The sequence below is a fragment of the Onychomys torridus genome, chromosome 4 (assembly GCF_903995425.1).
Source record: "Onychomys torridus chromosome 4, mOncTor1.1, whole genome shotgun sequence".
Taxonomy (NCBI): Eukaryota; Metazoa; Chordata; class Mammalia; order Rodentia; family Cricetidae; genus Onychomys; species Onychomys torridus.
This window is the reverse complement of record NC_050446.1, coordinates 39,136,684-39,153,307: the sequence shown is the minus strand read 5'-3', so window position 1 is coordinate 39,153,307 and position 16,624 is coordinate 39,136,684. Positions and strand designations below refer to the sequence as shown.

General features: G+C 36.5%; 1 protein-coding gene across 6 annotated transcripts in view; it reads right to left on the bottom strand.

Moving 5' to 3' along the window:
- The window catches only part of Slc4a10 (solute carrier family 4 member 10), a 276,084-nt gene that overhangs the window by 101,177 nt on the left and 158,283 nt on the right, over positions 1 to 16,624 (bottom strand). For all 6 annotated transcript variants that reach the window (XM_036185514.1, XM_036185518.1, XM_036185516.1 and 3 more), the window contains exons 5-6: positions 9,112 to 9,272; positions 1,475 to 1,663 (exon numbers count right to left, since the gene is read on the bottom strand). In XM_036185514.1, coding sequence (XP_036041407.1) covers positions 1,475 to 1,663; positions 9,112 to 9,272 — 350 coding nt within the window. The remainder of the gene's footprint in view (positions 1 to 1,474; positions 1,664 to 9,111; positions 9,273 to 16,624) is intronic.

The following is a 16,624-nucleotide window of genomic DNA, read 5'->3' as shown; positions in this document are numbered from 1 at the left end:
CTTCTCTCATAGCACCTAAATCAGAAACAAATACTTTAAAAGCAAATTTTCAATTAGAAATATATAATTCATTGTTATTTAACACTGTCTTGAGACAATGTACTTAATGACCTGAAGATACTCTGAAACAAAACTGACGTGTTCATTAAGTATTTGTTTTGTTTGTGTACCTTTGATTCAGTAGTATGAAAACTCCTGCACAATACAAAGTCTAAATAAAACTCATCTTCATGTATTTGTAAAGAATTTCTGAAAGTTTTGAAAAATGTAAAAAAATAATGCAAATATTTTGTGCTGTTAATCCATATACTGTAGTCAGTTTGCCTAAGTCAGTTTCCCTAATAAGTAAGTTGAAAATATTTTCATCATTTACTTGGCTTTTAAATCAATAGCTCATGTGCTAGCTTGGCCATGAACATTATGTACTTAAGGCGGATCTTGAACTTCAGATTCTCCACCCTCTACCTAAAATCTGGGGTTACAGGTATGTACCACCTTGTCCAGTTTGCTCGGTGCTGCAGATGAAACTGCGTGAACACAAGACAAGCACTCTACTGACTGAGCTACATCCTAGTCATTTGTGTGTGTGTGTGTGTGTGTGTGTGTGTGTGTGTGTGTGTGTCTTTTGAAACTGAAAAGCAATTACAGCTGAAGAGCAACAAATTCATATTATCTTCATGATAAATTCATATCCTTTATGAAACTATCATAAGAAATTTTGAAGCAATTTCTTAATGTAAATGATGAAAGGCTAAATGGATCTGAGAAGAAAACAAAAAATATAAGGTTACTGGAAAATAACAGTGCTCAAGTGTGATGCAGTGTGAAGATGGTAGGGAGGCTGATTGCACATTCAGATGCTGCAATGAGAATAGCAGTGCACTCAAGAGCAGAAAGTAGGCTTCGGATAGGCGAAGGAAAAAAGCCAGGCACTGCTGGGTGTTTTTATCATCAGTAATGGAGTCTGTTGACTATGGCCTAGACAGAGAAGGCTTCTTTTTCTAAACAATACAGAGTGACCATTACTGCTTTAATGAGAAGGCCGCTGCAATAGAAACCATTGCATTACTCTTCTCAGCTACGGGAAGGGGCTTAGACTTTGGCCAAGGTGACAGCTACAACCCATTCATGCTTGCTGTTTAGATCTGTAAGTTGATATTAGATATGGTCTCATTCAGGAGCCTTTTTACAAATAAGTTCTTTGAGGACTGGGGATTTAGCTCAGTGGTAGAGCGCTTGCCTAGCAAGTGCAAGGCCTTTGTTCTTTGTTAAAATTTGTTGAAATAAATTCTTTGTTAAAATTTCCACATTTTGATGGTGAAAATAAGAGCAATATAAAACACACACACACACACACACACACAAACATGAAGACAATTCTTCTAAAACAATATGAATTTCAATAAAAGGTTTTAAATATTTAGAAACAATTTAACATGTCGCGGTTCTATAGAAAAGATAAAAGAGTACTTACCATTTTTATCCATGGAATTTGGTTCTGATTGTTTCTTGCCAATATCAGCAAAAGATCGGACAATGGGAATCCTGTTGGTGAGTTTCTTCTGGTTCTGGTGATGATGCTGTTTCATCAGTGCTTCATGGACTCTGTGGCGTACATCTTCATTCAGTTGACCTGAACTGACCTGCTGGTCAAGGACCATATCTGAAGACAGGAGGAAGAAAAGGAGCACAGTGTTTCTGTTTAAAGTGGACACCTTGAATGTTATTCATATTAAAATAGGAAGGAATGCCTTTGACAACTTCAATTTATGATGTTTTTAATAAAAGTTCATCTTTTATAGGATTACTACATGGAAATATGAATTTTTATTATAAATCACTCATTTTTAAAAAATATTTCTTTCAAATATACTAAATTATATTAAAGAATATTATTTTTGTTATTTTATTCATCATTCATACTGATGGGTAGGAATATAGTGAGGGTAATCTCAAACTAATTGATATGTCTATGATTGAAAAGGGTTACATTATATTCTCTCTGTCTCTATCTCTGTCTCTGTCTCTGTCTCTGTCTCTCTCATACACACACACACACACACACACACATACACACACACAATTTCCATTAAGTAGGGTATATGTCTCCTTTTGAAATTTGTGAAGGCTCCAAAACACTCAAAGTTTGTAACAGTATGAACTGTAGTTACAAAGTTGGGTTTACAGCTTTCAGTAACAGAAAATGAAAATCACACTTACTAAACTGAGTCCCTCTTTGCAACCCAGGCTAGCTTCAAACTTATACTACATGTTTTTCAGCCACCCAAGAACTCACATACAGGTGTACAGTAGCCACGCACTTGGCTTTACACATATTTTAATGTGGTTTTCTATGACTTTCCAGTAGAGAATTGCTGTGGATATCGCTCTGCGTAAATAAAGTTCTGATTGGCCAGTGGCCAGGCAGGAAGTATAGGTGGGACAAGAGAGAAGAGAATTCTGGGAAGTAGAAGGCTGGGGAGACACCACCAGCAGCCGCCATGAAAAGCAACATGTAAAGGTACTGGTAAGCCACAAGCCATGTGGCAAAGTATAGACTAACAAAAATGGGTTAATTTAAGATAGAAAAGGTAGATAACAAGAAGCCTGCCATAGCCATACATAGTTTCTAAACAATATAAGTTTCTGTATGTTTACTTGTTTGGGTCTGAACGACTGTGAGACTGGCGGGTAAGAGAGATTTGTCCTGACTGGGCCAGGCAGGAAAACTCTAACTACAAATGGCGCCCAACGTGGGGCAAGAGTTTCCACCTAAAACCTGAGAAAGAAGATTCTAAGACGGAGCTAAAAACAGCTTCCTAATTGTCTCAAGTGAGCGGCAGCCCGCCGCTTTCAGCTACTATGGCGGGTTCCTGGCGTGTGTGTCTGACCTGCAGTGTGGCGGGAATGAGGAATCTACAAGCAACACTTTACTCTGCTGCGTGGTGGATTTAGCCTTTGGTAGTTTAAAAAAAAAAATAAGTTTCTGGGCTATGCACTGCTTTGATAGAACTGCTTCTGATAGCTGATGGTACACATGGCTCCAGACCCAGAGCTGGTGGTAAACTGTACCGCCGCCATGTTGGGAAGCTGAGGTGGGTGGAGCCAGCAGCCACAGCGGCATTTCAGTCTTACAAAGATGGATATTACACAGAGAATCTGGTTTATGTTGTCTTTGGGATTTTTAACTGCAGAAAAAGATTTGATCGTAAAAGCTGTTGAGTTAAATAAATATGTAAATTTTAAAGGTAACTTTACTTCAAAATTTGGATATAAGGATATGTTGCTTTGAAAAAGAGTCTCTGCTTTTGTTTCCACAGAAAGCCAGAGGCTGTGGATTTCTTCCAGATTAAGATACATCAGGTTTGATCAGCCAAGACCACCTGAAAGGTCTCCGATGACACAGTGGCACAGATGATCCAACATCCAGAATGGTTTCAAGGCAACTGGCTCAGAGGTTTACCCTCATGGACTACTCCATAATCCTAAATTTTTCTTTGTGTCCCCATAAGATACAGCGCCCCCCTCCAGCAGGAAGTAATAAAAAAAACTATGCCCAAATTCCCAGCTAGCTTTGGAGATGGAATTGGCTCACTCCTTCTCTAAACCCAAGCACATTGTTAAAATAAAAGGTTAAGAGCTTCTTATGTCCCAAATCAGAAGAGCCCTCTGGTGTGGGACAGAGAAAAACTGCTATTTTATTTAAAACAGGTTGATTATAAATGCAATCTCTTTCTAAAGATAAAAAGGGGGTATGATATAGATATGATAGGATGAAAGGGTAGATTAATGAACTTACTTCTAAAAGAGCAACAACTCATTTAAAATGTTTTACATTGGTATAGATTTTAGTCTATTGATACAAACTTAAAGTTAATTTTGTTATACTCTGTGTATATTTCTACTCGTATTTAAGGTATTATGTTTGTATAGCTCATTTTAAATTGAAATGGATAATTAAAAATAGATTAATAATTAGTCATCTATGATAATCATACTCGTAGCCATGTTAGTTAAGTCTTCTAGATATACATAGACATATTTCAGATAGATAGGTAATCTTCAAATACTTCAAAGACCTACAGAATATGGCATTTAAAATACTTTTAAAATTTAGACTTTCTGGACAGTGAGACATGGCTGCTCCTGGCAGCACCAATTTACTTCAGAGAGGAGGATGGGCATCAGAGACACTTCATATGGAGTTTATCTTCACCTTGGCAAAAATAGCCATTTGGGCAAGAAACTGTTCTTGCCTGGACTGCTCGATCAACTGGACATGCAGGACCCATAGAAAGATGACCACTAAACTTTGCTTGACAAAATGGTCCTCAGGCTCCTGCTTCACAGAGGAAACTGACAGACATTCTACAGGACACTGAGAAAAATGACCGAGAGACTCTAGCCCTGTGGGCTAAAGACAAATGCCCCAACATTACAAAGAAACATTAGGTGACTGTTCAGGCTGCCAGCTGTCTCTGTCTACCCTGCAAGACTCCCGAAAATTGCTTACATCCTTCTCCCAGTTCTCAGGTAATATTATATCCTTCTGAGGTCTTTGATGTGGTTGAAGACTAGATAGTTATAATTTCCTCAGTTATGATAAAAGATACATTAGATATAAAACCTTAGACTCATAAATATAAGATAGATAGGATATCTTCTTTAATATTGTAACTGTAATTCTTACTTGATAATTGTTTTGTTATATATAATTGTACTATGTAAAAGTTAAAACCTTCCTTAAAAAAAAAAAGAAAAGGGGAAGTGCTGTGGATATCGCTCTGTGTAAATAAAGTTCTGATTGGCCAGTGGCCAGGCAGGAAGTATAGGCGGGACAAGAGAAAAGAGGATTCTGGGAAGTAAAAGGCTGGGGAGACACCACCAGCAGCCGCCATGAAAAGCAACATGTAAAGGTACTGGTAAGCCACAAGCCATGTGGCAAAATATAGACTAACAAAAATGGGTTAATTTAAGATAGAAAAGGTAGATAACAAGAAGCCTGCCATAGCCATACAGTTTCTAAACAATATAAGTTTCTGTATGTTTACTTGTTTGGGTCTGAACGACTGTGGGACTGGCAGGTAAGAGAGATTTGTCCTGACTGGGCCAGGCAGGAAAACTCTAACTACAGAGAATCATTTTCTTGATTCCTCTAAGTGAGGTTAGGAACCACAGGAAGGCTATCCAGCATCTGGCCCAGTATTTAGAGAGGAAACAAGCCTTTCATTTGTTACAAAGCCACATCTTTCTCCAGCCGTACCCTTAGAACATGCTGGATAACAGAGAACTATAACTGTAAACCATAGATGTTCAGAAGACTGAATTGAGCACACTGATATTTTCTATGCATAGTATCAGGAATGCCACTAAAATAAATAGGCATTTATTTTATGGCATTTGTAGTTCCTTAGTAATGTAATATCACCTCATTGCGCCTCAGTAAAACTAGTCTGCTTTCAGAACATCAACAATTAACTCTAATTGTTTTTGGAAGTACAGCTTATATAAAGGAGACGCCAATGAACTGTCTCCTGCTTCCATATTCAGTACACTGCAGGATTTAATATTAACAAACTTTCCCCTTATAAAACTGAGCTTTCTTTTTGTATGAAATGAAAATAGACAGTGGTGAGGGACTTGAAACTCTCTACAGCATTCTAGTTGTGTGACCTCACAAAGCTGAATAAGCACAGTATTATTACTTGAAAAGTAGGAGTAACAATATATGTATTATATATTGCAGTCAGGAAAATAATCTAAGACATTATTGCCTTCAGGCATTGATTAAAAAAACTGAGGACAATCAGTAAGTTATTTCCCAACAGGGGATTTTCTTTGCAATTTCCATTAATCAAGGTATAGGCCTCTGAAATTTGTGAAGGCTTCAATACACTCATAGTTTATAACAGCTCCAGCTAGATACAGTATTGGATTTGTCAATAAGAGAAAGTACAAATCAGCTTGGTTAAACTGATTCATCTGAATGGCTTGCAGAAGGGGAAAATCACAATGAGCCTGGCTTAGTTTCATTTCCTCTGTGATGCTGTAGCCTTCCTCTTCCTATAGGCATGTACTTGAGTCAGCCTTCCTCTTCCTATAGGCATGTACTTGAGTCACAATCTTGTTTCCTTTATGGGCATAAGGGGCTGCCAGCAGTAACAAGGAAATAACCTTGGTCACATCCAGTAAGAAACAGATTCGCTTTTGCCACTTTCTTTTATAAAAGGTTCATTTTCACCTGGTATAGACATTCTACATCTGACTGACATGAAGCAATCACTGTCAGTGAGATGGAATTCATACAGATTTTGTACAGAACAGGAATTGAGTTATTTGGCTAAGCTTTTTCTGCCATGAGCCAGACGATAAGCAATTTCTGTCATAACTACCCAACTTTGTCTTTAAACTACATTAAAACTTTCTAAAGATTACCAAAATTTGAGTTTCATACAATTTTTACATTATAAAAGCTTTTTCCTTTTTCATTTTCAGCCACATGAAATGTCCCAAATCCCAGATCAAAAGGCCTACAAGACTAGGCAGTGGGCCATATCCAAACTAAGGAGTATAATTTGCCCTGTCACTTTCTGTTCACAATGGAAAGAAGTTAAAGATGAATATCTGGGAGTTGGCAATAATATGTGTGTGGAGTATTTGGAAGTCATCCACTGTGATTAAAAGTCCCATTCAATTCTGAAAAGTGCATGGCATTAAAAGATGAGATGTAAATTCATATTTTAGTTCTTTGGAGATCATTAATTATAACATCTCTGAATTAAAACAAAATAAAGGAACTAAAGAACTGTCAACATATGACATTACTTTGAAAACTTGCTGTGACAGAAAAATATGTATAAAATATGTATTTTATATATAATAGTAGAAGCTATAAGGAATTTATTGAAACACTAATATAACACAATTTTAAGGCAGATCCAGAAAGAAGATATTGTAACTCCCCATCTTGTATACTAAACAGGACATAAATTGATCATATAAAAAATGTCATAAATTATTACTAAAATTCTATTGAACCACAATCACTTGAACACTATAAAACTCCCTAATTTCTACATTTGCAGTTACAGAGAGATAAGCTTTATTTCAAACAGATACATAGGAGAAAGTAAAAAGTATTTTTTTTAATATTATTCTGTTCATTAGCCACATCTCTAAGGCACAAGCGCATTACAGTATCAATTGGTGAACTGGAAAGGTTCATCTTCTTGCTCAAGAGTGACGTGTCCTGGAGTAGGCCTCAAGTACCAAAGACATGTATATGATTCGGTCACCACTTACTCTGCTCTCCTCACCACAATAATACTTATCAGTATTACTGGAAAAGTTGGGAAGAGATAATGAACTGTAATGGCTTTGGGACCAGAGTCAAGTCCTCACAAGTCAGCAGGCAACGATGCCTAATATAGTGAACTTGGCAAAGCTCAATGCCAGGATCTTGTTAAGAAAAGAAGCATGACAGAAAAGTTAAATAGAGAACATTACAAAACCTATCAGTGCTTGTGTAAAAAGGCTTGAAAACTGAAGAATCATTTTTCATCATAATTAGATAATTACTCTAGCACAATCAACTCATCTTGATTACCAAGAGTCCTAAGCAGGCATGATTTTTATTTTTCAAAAACCTTATAATTGTCTGTCTTCTTCAAATTTACCATATAAATACTCAGAAAACTCATTGCCTTAACTTTCAAAAAGAAAGAGGCATGAGTGAGGAATATGAAGTGGTAAATTCTACTTGGCTGCTAACACTAATAGCATTGTGGATACTAAATAGAATACTTAACTTTCTTGACCAAGGATTGTCATAATATGAACCTGGTTTTGTAGCATTGTTTTGTTTTTGACAGGATCATAGTATATATCCCTGGCTGGTCTGGAACTTAGTATGAAGGCCAGGTTGGCTTCAAACTCACCGAGTTCTGACTGCCTTTAGCCCCCAAGTCCTGGAATTAAAGGTGTATGTCATCACACCTAGCATAAAAATGATCTTTAATGATGCATTCCCATCCTATTCTTTAGTTTGCATTCAATGGAGCAAGCTATTAATTTATCCTCCAATGAAAAGTTTAAGTAACAAAGGTTGTTTTAATGAGTTATAATTGATAATTTGTCCATGATACTAAACTTTATCTTGGTTTTAATTTCCTTCTAACTCTCATTGACAGAATCAGGGTAAAGTATTCACACTTCAAAGAGAATATTTCCATTTTTAATCTTTATAATTCTGAGTTTTAAAGAGATTAGCACAGACCATAAATTGTCTACAATGTATATGAATATAAGTAGGAAGCATTTTGACATAATTAATCTCCACATCAGAATAAATCATGGTAGGAAATTATATCTAGAGATTTTTGGGTTTGAAAAGGTTAAGTAATATTTTGAGGAATGAAGTTTGGATTTATTGAGTTTCCTGAAACACAGGGAAATAGAAACGTTTTAAATTAACTTCATCCAAAAGAAAATCCTACTTTAATTATACCAGAAATTCTTAACAGACCTGCCAGATACAAATGGGATTTTCTGCTACTAAATCTAACAAAATCTCTTTAAGGAATTATCTGAGTCTGTTAAAAACATATCAAAATCTGATGAAAGAAAAAAATTACTGAGGTAAAATGTTTCACCACTCAGAAACAGTATCTTAGTCAGGTTCCCCTAAGAGCAAATGTCTAGAAAGCACTAACTCTACAGGCTTTACATTCATGAATTAATAGGATCTGGAGTCCTTAAAGTAAAATAATTTAGCTTTTAGAAAATTGACACTAGTTATCAATATATGTACCTAGCTTTTAACTTCCTGTGTGTTTCTTTGTGTGTGGTCTAAATATGCTAATAAAAATAGTAAATATTGAAGTTGGCTCTCTATTTTCTTGTTATAGATCACTACTTATAAGCAAGATGAAGTTTCTCTCACATTCAATTTATTTTGTTTCAAGGAGGGATAGGAGAAAATTATTTCAATATCCCTTACACAGACTATGATAACTTATTTTTCACTGTTCACACATATATGGAATTGTCAGAAAAGGAATAATAAAACGCAGCTGAAATCATCAGAATTAAATAGAGTAACAAAAGACTTACCTGCAATTTCTTCTAAAGTATTGGCATGCATGTCCAGTAGCACAGTTCCATTCAGAACACAGCTTCTCAACTCAAACAGGCTGTGCAATGAAAGCGTAGCCACATAGGGTTTACTCCACCTTTCTCCTCCATCTTCCACATCTTCTTCAAACTTCAACCACCTGCATAAACAGATATTCCTGTCAATTTCCTAAATACCATAATGTAGAAGAAATAACCTTTAAGGCAAAAGTAAAAGCTATATAAAGAAATATCTCCAAACTGGTTCTTGTTTCTGTGGGTTTGGGGAAATTAAAAAAAAAAAAAAAAAGGTAGCCCAATTTACTGTTACTTTCAATTTAATTTGATTAAATCAACATTTTAATTGTAATAAATTATTTAAAAAGAGAGGTTCAATTTTTATTAATTTATATTGCTCTGCAGAAATTTTTCAAATAAAAATTCACTAGTGGTCACTATTGTAGAACTAATAAAAAAAAGCATTTTCCTTTATGGAAAAAAAGTTATAGTTGAAAAAGAAAATGAAAGAATACTCATTTTTCCCTGTATTTGGGACTCTTAAGTGTCAGTATTTTAGAATGATAATTTTCCCAATAAATTTATAGGAGGCTTATGCAATTTGGGACTTATTGTGTAGGAAAAATTTTTGTTATATTTGTCTGGAGGAAAGCTCTTCATGGCAATCAGTGATACAGCTGGGATATACAAGAATTGAAATTGGAAATCATTCCATAGGTATTCCTGCCAAATATGGAACAGAAACTCTGGAGCCAGGTGAAAACTACTGCCTTATTAGTGTGGAAGAAATATTCAGCAAATCTAGGAACATCTGCAATCAAGACAAATAGGAAAGTTAAAGAAAGTCGATGGTTTTACTACTCAGGCATCAACTACTCAAGGCTTTAGGAACTTGCTCTCTAATCTTAACAGAGGATTTGTTTAATTCCACCACTTCTGCTGAGCTCTAACCTAAATTCCCTCCCCTCCTCCATTTCCTTCATTCATATTTCCTCTTTCCAAATGAAAATACACAAAAATTCTATATGATATTATATTGCTGTTTATGTAATAAAATGACTCAACTTCAATGCATGTAAAACCCATATGAGAAACGAGAATCAAATGTATTAGCAGATAGTGATCAAAAGAGTTTGTTAGAATGTACAGTGTAGAAAGTAATATCAAGAAAGCCATGGATCTGTCCCTAGTGTTCATGGAGCAAAATACTATTCAGGGTGTCAAAAGTAAACTACCAGTAAAGAGCTACACCTACCCAACATTTACACATAGTGGTAAACTCTGTACTTATAAAGAAAGCACAAAAGATGAAAAAATCTGCATTTTATCCCTAAATCATTGACAAAAATCTCTTCAAAGAACACCTTGTCAATATAGTTTTTATATTTCCTTATTTGTTTGTCTATTCTATGATATTCTTTGTTTGTGGTGTTGTTTATTGTTGCTGGGAGAGAAGGGTGCTAGAGAAGGAGTCCCACTGTGCAGCCCAGGTTAGCCTTCTTTCCTTTGCTTCCCAATTGTTGAAATTATAGGTGCGGACCACCATACTTAGCCAAGGAGTTTTCTATTTGTGTATGTGTATGGGTATGCACATATAGGTGTGCGGGATGGGGGAGAGCATTCAAGTGTCTGTGTGAGCATGAAGGCCACAGGTCCATCTCTAGTGTCACTCTCCAGGAATCATCCACCATATCCTTTATGTTTTCATCTATTCTTCGAGAATGTCATAAAATATATTTTGATTATATTCTTTCCTGTTTCTGGAATACCTCCCAGATCTTCCACCTATCAACTCCCTACACATTGAAGTTCATGTTCTTTCTCTCTTAAATAAAAATGAAAAACAAAAAACATGGAGTTTGGTTTGGGTTGGCCAACTACTCTTGAGCATGGGGTCTGTCATAGAATATGGCTCACATACCCAGTGTTAGTCCATCAGAAAAAGAAATGATTTCCGTTTCCCAGCAGCTATCAATCTTGAATATCTTCTTGGCTAGTGGTGAGAATTTGTGCCTACTTCCCCTCTTCCTTGATGGGACTTTTGTGTGGCTTGAGCTTGTGCAGGTCTCTCTGAGTTAATACGTGCACTCTGTGTCTGGAAAAGACTTTTTTCTCTCAACTTCTGGATCTTACAGTAATCCATCTGTCACTTCTACACAGATCTCTGAGCCTTGAGAGAAGGGATGTGACAAAGACATCCCATTTAAAAATGAGACTTCCTTATTTTTTGAGACAAGGTCTCTCATTAGGGTCTGATCTTCACTGATTATGCTAAGCTGGCTGACTGGGGAGCCAAAGGGATCCTCCTGTTTCTTCCTTTCCAAGGTTGGGGTCACAGGCACACTACATGCCTGGCTTTTTACCTGAGTGTTGGGGATTGAACTCAGGAGGTCTTTATGTTGTGTGGCAAGCACTTTTGCTGTGGAATAATACTTTTGTACACTGTAAAGATTTGTAACTCGAAATGGTTTAATAAAAAGCTGACTGGCCAATAGCCAGGCAGGAAGTACAGGCAGAACAACCAAACTAAGGATGCTGGGATGAAGAAGAGTAGAGTCAGGGAAGATGCCAGCAGACACAGAGGAAGCAGGACATGTAGAAAATGTGGTAACAGGCCATGAGCCACGTGGCAGAGGGTAGATAAGAAATATGGGTTAATTTAAATGTAAGAGTTAGCTAGTAACAAGCCTGAGCTATCACCTGAGCATTTGTAACTAATATAAGTCTCAGTGTATTTATTTGGGAGTAGCTGGTGGGACAGAAACTTCTACCTACACACTTTGCCAACTGAGCTCTATCCCCAGACCCTTCAGGAATTTTTTGTCTGAGTGACTCCTGAAGTTTTTCTGCTTCTTACAGATCTATAATACCTCATTCTCAATTGCTAATAATTAGTCCTGGTCCTTTGGGATATCAATATTTGGCTCCCTTTTAATTATATGAGTCCATGTGACAGCAACTTGTTCTGGTCAATGAGCTCAGAGTGTAAATTATATGTGTCACCTCCAAAACATATTATTTAACTGCCAACATGTGACTCCCTTGATGTTTCTTTTTACATGATATGGCAACCAATCATGTCCAAGATGGAGGCTATTCTAGCAACTAAAGTCTATAGCAACAAACATATGAACAGAGCCTGTACTGATTGATCCATGATGAACATGTATAGTGAGTCATAAATCAACAAGATTACAGAGTATTTTTAGCATAATTCAGCAGATCCCAACTGATATAAAGCATGAACTTAGCTATCTATCCCAGCATAAAAATCCTAGTTAGCTATTTGTCTCTGTGCTTTTCCAATCTTGGTCTCAACAATTCACACTCTTAAATCCCTCCTCTTTCTTGACAATTGGACTCCTGGAGCTCCACCTGGGGCCTGGCTGAGGATCTCTGCATCCACTTCCATCGGTTATTGGATGAGAGTTCCAGCACGACATTTAGGGTGTTTGGCTTTCTGATCACCAGACTAGGTCAGATCAGGCTTTCTCTCAACCATTGCCAGTAGTCTACAGAGGATGTATCATTGTGGATTTCTGGGGACCTCTCCAGCACTCTGCCTATTCCTGTTCTCATGTAGTCATAATTTATCATGGTCTGTTATTCCTTATTCCCCCTTTCTGTTCTTGATAGCCAAATGAATGGAAGCACATGAATTATGAACCAAAGGCTGTAGAGCCCCCAGCTGGATCAGGCCCTCTGGATAAGTGAGACAATGGAATTGCTTGAACTGTTTGGGAGGCACCCAGGCTGTGGGACCAGGACCTGTCCTTAGTGCATGAGCTGGCTGTTTGGAACCTTGGGCTTATACAGGGACACTTTGCTCATCCTGGAAGGAGGGGACTGGACCTGCCTGTACTGAATCCACCAGGTTGAGCTGAATCCCCAGGGGAGTCTTGGCCCTGGAGGAGATGGGAATGGAGGGGAGGGGCTGGAGGGGAAAGTGGGGGTGGGGGTGGGAGTGGGAAGGACAGGGGAACCCATGGCTGATGTGTAAAATTAAAAAACAAATATAATAAATAACAAAAAAAGAATGTGAATACTAAAAAAAAAAAAAATCCTAGTTAGGATCATTGTTGTGCATGGAGAATCATAGTACAGAGCTTTTCCTGAGGTCCTGAGATACAGAGAGGGGACACAGCTCTTTCTCTAAAACCAGAAACATGCTTGACAGAGCCAGTAATGACCTGGAACAAGGGCCTTGGGAGAACTTTGGCTTTGGATCCTGATAACCCAACTTTTCAGATCCAAAGCTGTGGGCAAGACCTCCAAATCATACACTTTATCTAATCTATTTCCTATCTCCTTATCTTCTGGCCTCCTGGCCTGGCCTTCTCTCTCAAGACCCTGTCCCTGAAGATCAACCTGTTGATCCAGGTCAGGTGAGAATGAATATGACTTTTATACATTTAATTAACTAGTATTTCTTGTCATATATACATTTTTACATATATAGTACATAGTCATATTTGTGTGTATTAAGCCATCATCACATTGAGTGGTAATATCACAAAAACTAACTTCTTGATGAGCAATTTGAGACAGATGCTATTGGAGAAAGTCCCTTGGCCCAGACAGGAATAAGAAATCTGCCTTTATTTGCAATATACACACAAACTATAGTGTGATCAAGATAAAGCCTAGCAAGTGCTATGGTCCAATTTCTCATATGAATAAACATTAAACAAATTTAGCATATTAAATTGTTGAAGATCTCCTGGCTAACAATCTTTTCAAATCCAACTTGTTTTAACTCTGTTTTCCCCTGAGTTTCTGGGCATTTCTTATCATTATAGAATTCCCCAGCTTTAATTTATTTTGGCCATTTTCAGCCTAAAGTTCCTATGTATCTTCATGTAGCTGAGAAATAAACAAACAAACAAACAAAAAACCTGATACATTTAATTTTCAACCATGGATAAAAAACAATCTCATTATGAAAAAGTTCTGTTCTCTTCCTTCCTATTTATATTATTTATACAGTTCTTCTTCATTATCAACTGTGCAAGGTTAAAAATGATGAGGTTTAGTAAGAAAACAACTTTTATTAAATCTCCTGCCACCTTGTATGCTACTCAAATATGATGTGGTTTCAGACAACAAGAGGGAGGGTGAAGGGAAGAAGAGGGGCAGGAAGGGGAGCAGAGGAAGGAAGGAGGGGTAGAGAAGATGGAAGAGGAAGAGGGAGGCGGAGGAGGAGGGCAGGTTAGAGAGGAGGAAGGGAGGAGGAGGAGAGGAAGAGCAGGAGGAAGAAGACCATGATGAAGACAGTATCATGGGGGCTGGCATGATTTCACTGAAGAACCGTGTTAGGTTTAAAAACAATGGATTATGGAAAGGTTTAGTAGTGTTTATGGGAAAACAGTTTTTTGTCCCATGTCAAATATTCTCATTTATGGTTTCTAGAGCTGCAGTTCTTTCTATCATATATATATACATATAGGTTTTTAATTACTTGATTAAAACTATATTAACTGACCTATACAATATTTGTAAATTGTAACACAAATTCATTTTTAAATACTTACAGGTTATTGTATCTATATAAAATGATCAAATGCCTTTTAAAAGAATATTTATAATTAAATTTTACTTTTAGGTACTAGAGAGGAGAGATGACTGGGTTTCTGTATTATTCCACTGTATTTTAATGTAAACATTTAAATTTTTACTAGCAAATTTTTATTCTTTTGAGATCATAATATAGTTAGACTATTTCCCCTTCCCTTTCCTCTCTCCAAAACATCCCATGTTCCCCCTTTGCTCACTTTCAAATTCATGCTTCTTTTTCTTTAATGGTGTGTGTGTGTGTTGTGTTTAACAATGCTGGCAAGATGTATAATTTGTGTGTTTTTATCCCTCATGTGGGTCCATATCATTTCTGTCAGAGAAAAGATTCAGACATGCTCCTGAGGCACTAAGTAAAGCCTTTAGGTGACATCTTTATAATCTCAACCTTCATTCAGTCTCTGTTCCCTTGCAATCACTAAACTTCTTCAAGCTGCTTTGTCATTTTGAGGTTGCAGAACATTGTAATTGGAAAGTTTTCAGAATTGGCTGCTTTTTACTTGAGATTCATCAAAGTTGTTGCACGCATCAATAGTTTATCCTATTTTTCTGCTGAGTAATGTTCTTCTGAATGGACAAGATAGATATATCAGGGTGAGTTTACTGGAATTTATGGTTCATATGTTTTCTTTTCCTAAAAATGAACTGTTATGTACATTCATGTCAAACTTAATGTGTAAACATAAGTTTTCACTTCTGTGAAACAAATGCCTAAGAGTACAACTGCCAGAGTGTTTCTCTGCATTTTACACTCACAGCAGCAAAATATGAACTCTAAGTGCTCTGTTTCTTTACTGGCACTTATCATTTTGCCAATGTTTTATCTTAACTATTTTTTAGTAGCTAAATAGTGACAAGTCACAGAAATTTTAAGTTGCCTTTTCCTAAATATTAATGGTAGTGAATACTTTATAAGACATTTGCCCCACAAATGTGGTGTGTGTGTGTGTGTGTGTGTGTGTGTGTGTGTGTGTGTGTTTGTGTGTGTGTGTGTATGTGTGTTATATCTTCTTCCATAACACTCACAGAAACCATGGTTCCATCAAAATATCCATGTACATAATAGGACTTGGTGTATTCCAAAACTTCTTAATTCCTATATTTTAATTGGTCTTTCCACTAAAGATAAATTACAGTGAATCTGTATATGATACACATACACAAACACACATACAAATATATATAATTTTGCATATGTATGCCATATACATTCTTTGGAAAATCTGTTGTGAGTTCTATACTTTTTCCTATTTATTTTCATGCTTTTGAGCACTAATAGTTCTGTCTTTATTTCATATCTTTTGCAAAGTCAAAAACTAATTAGCCACTCATGTTGGTCTAGGTTTGGTTCTTGGTTAGGATGCACAGATCTATGTATGTACATGAAATGACATTTTAAATACAAATCTGAGTGCTATATTGTTTTTTTTATACTAAATACTTCCAATTGAGGACTTGCTTCTGTTAGAAAAGAATGGAATCTTGGAAGCTCTAAGCAGCTTAGCAGCTAAAAATGACCAAATATGTTACATGCATGGATGGTTTGATGGAACTATAGGTTTCATGAACATTATGGGAGAAGACAGAAGGCACTTTCCATAAAAGAAGCCTACAAGTTACAAATATCAAGTTACTAAAAATACCACACTTTCAAGATTCAGTGCTATGTGCCAACTCCAGAGTGATGCCAAAAGCATTAAGAGACATTTAAGTGAATGTTTTAAGGAGACTATATTAAAAAAATAATACATATCATATATCTCTGTTTTTTGCATTCCATCCAATTTCATCCTTTAAGTATACAGACAAAGAGGTATTGAGACATCTCAAATCCTGTTTCAAGACTTCCAGCCATTGAGTATATGGTAAGTTACAAAATGTCTCAATACAGTTAATGACATAATGGGTCAAGTATTCCTAATAA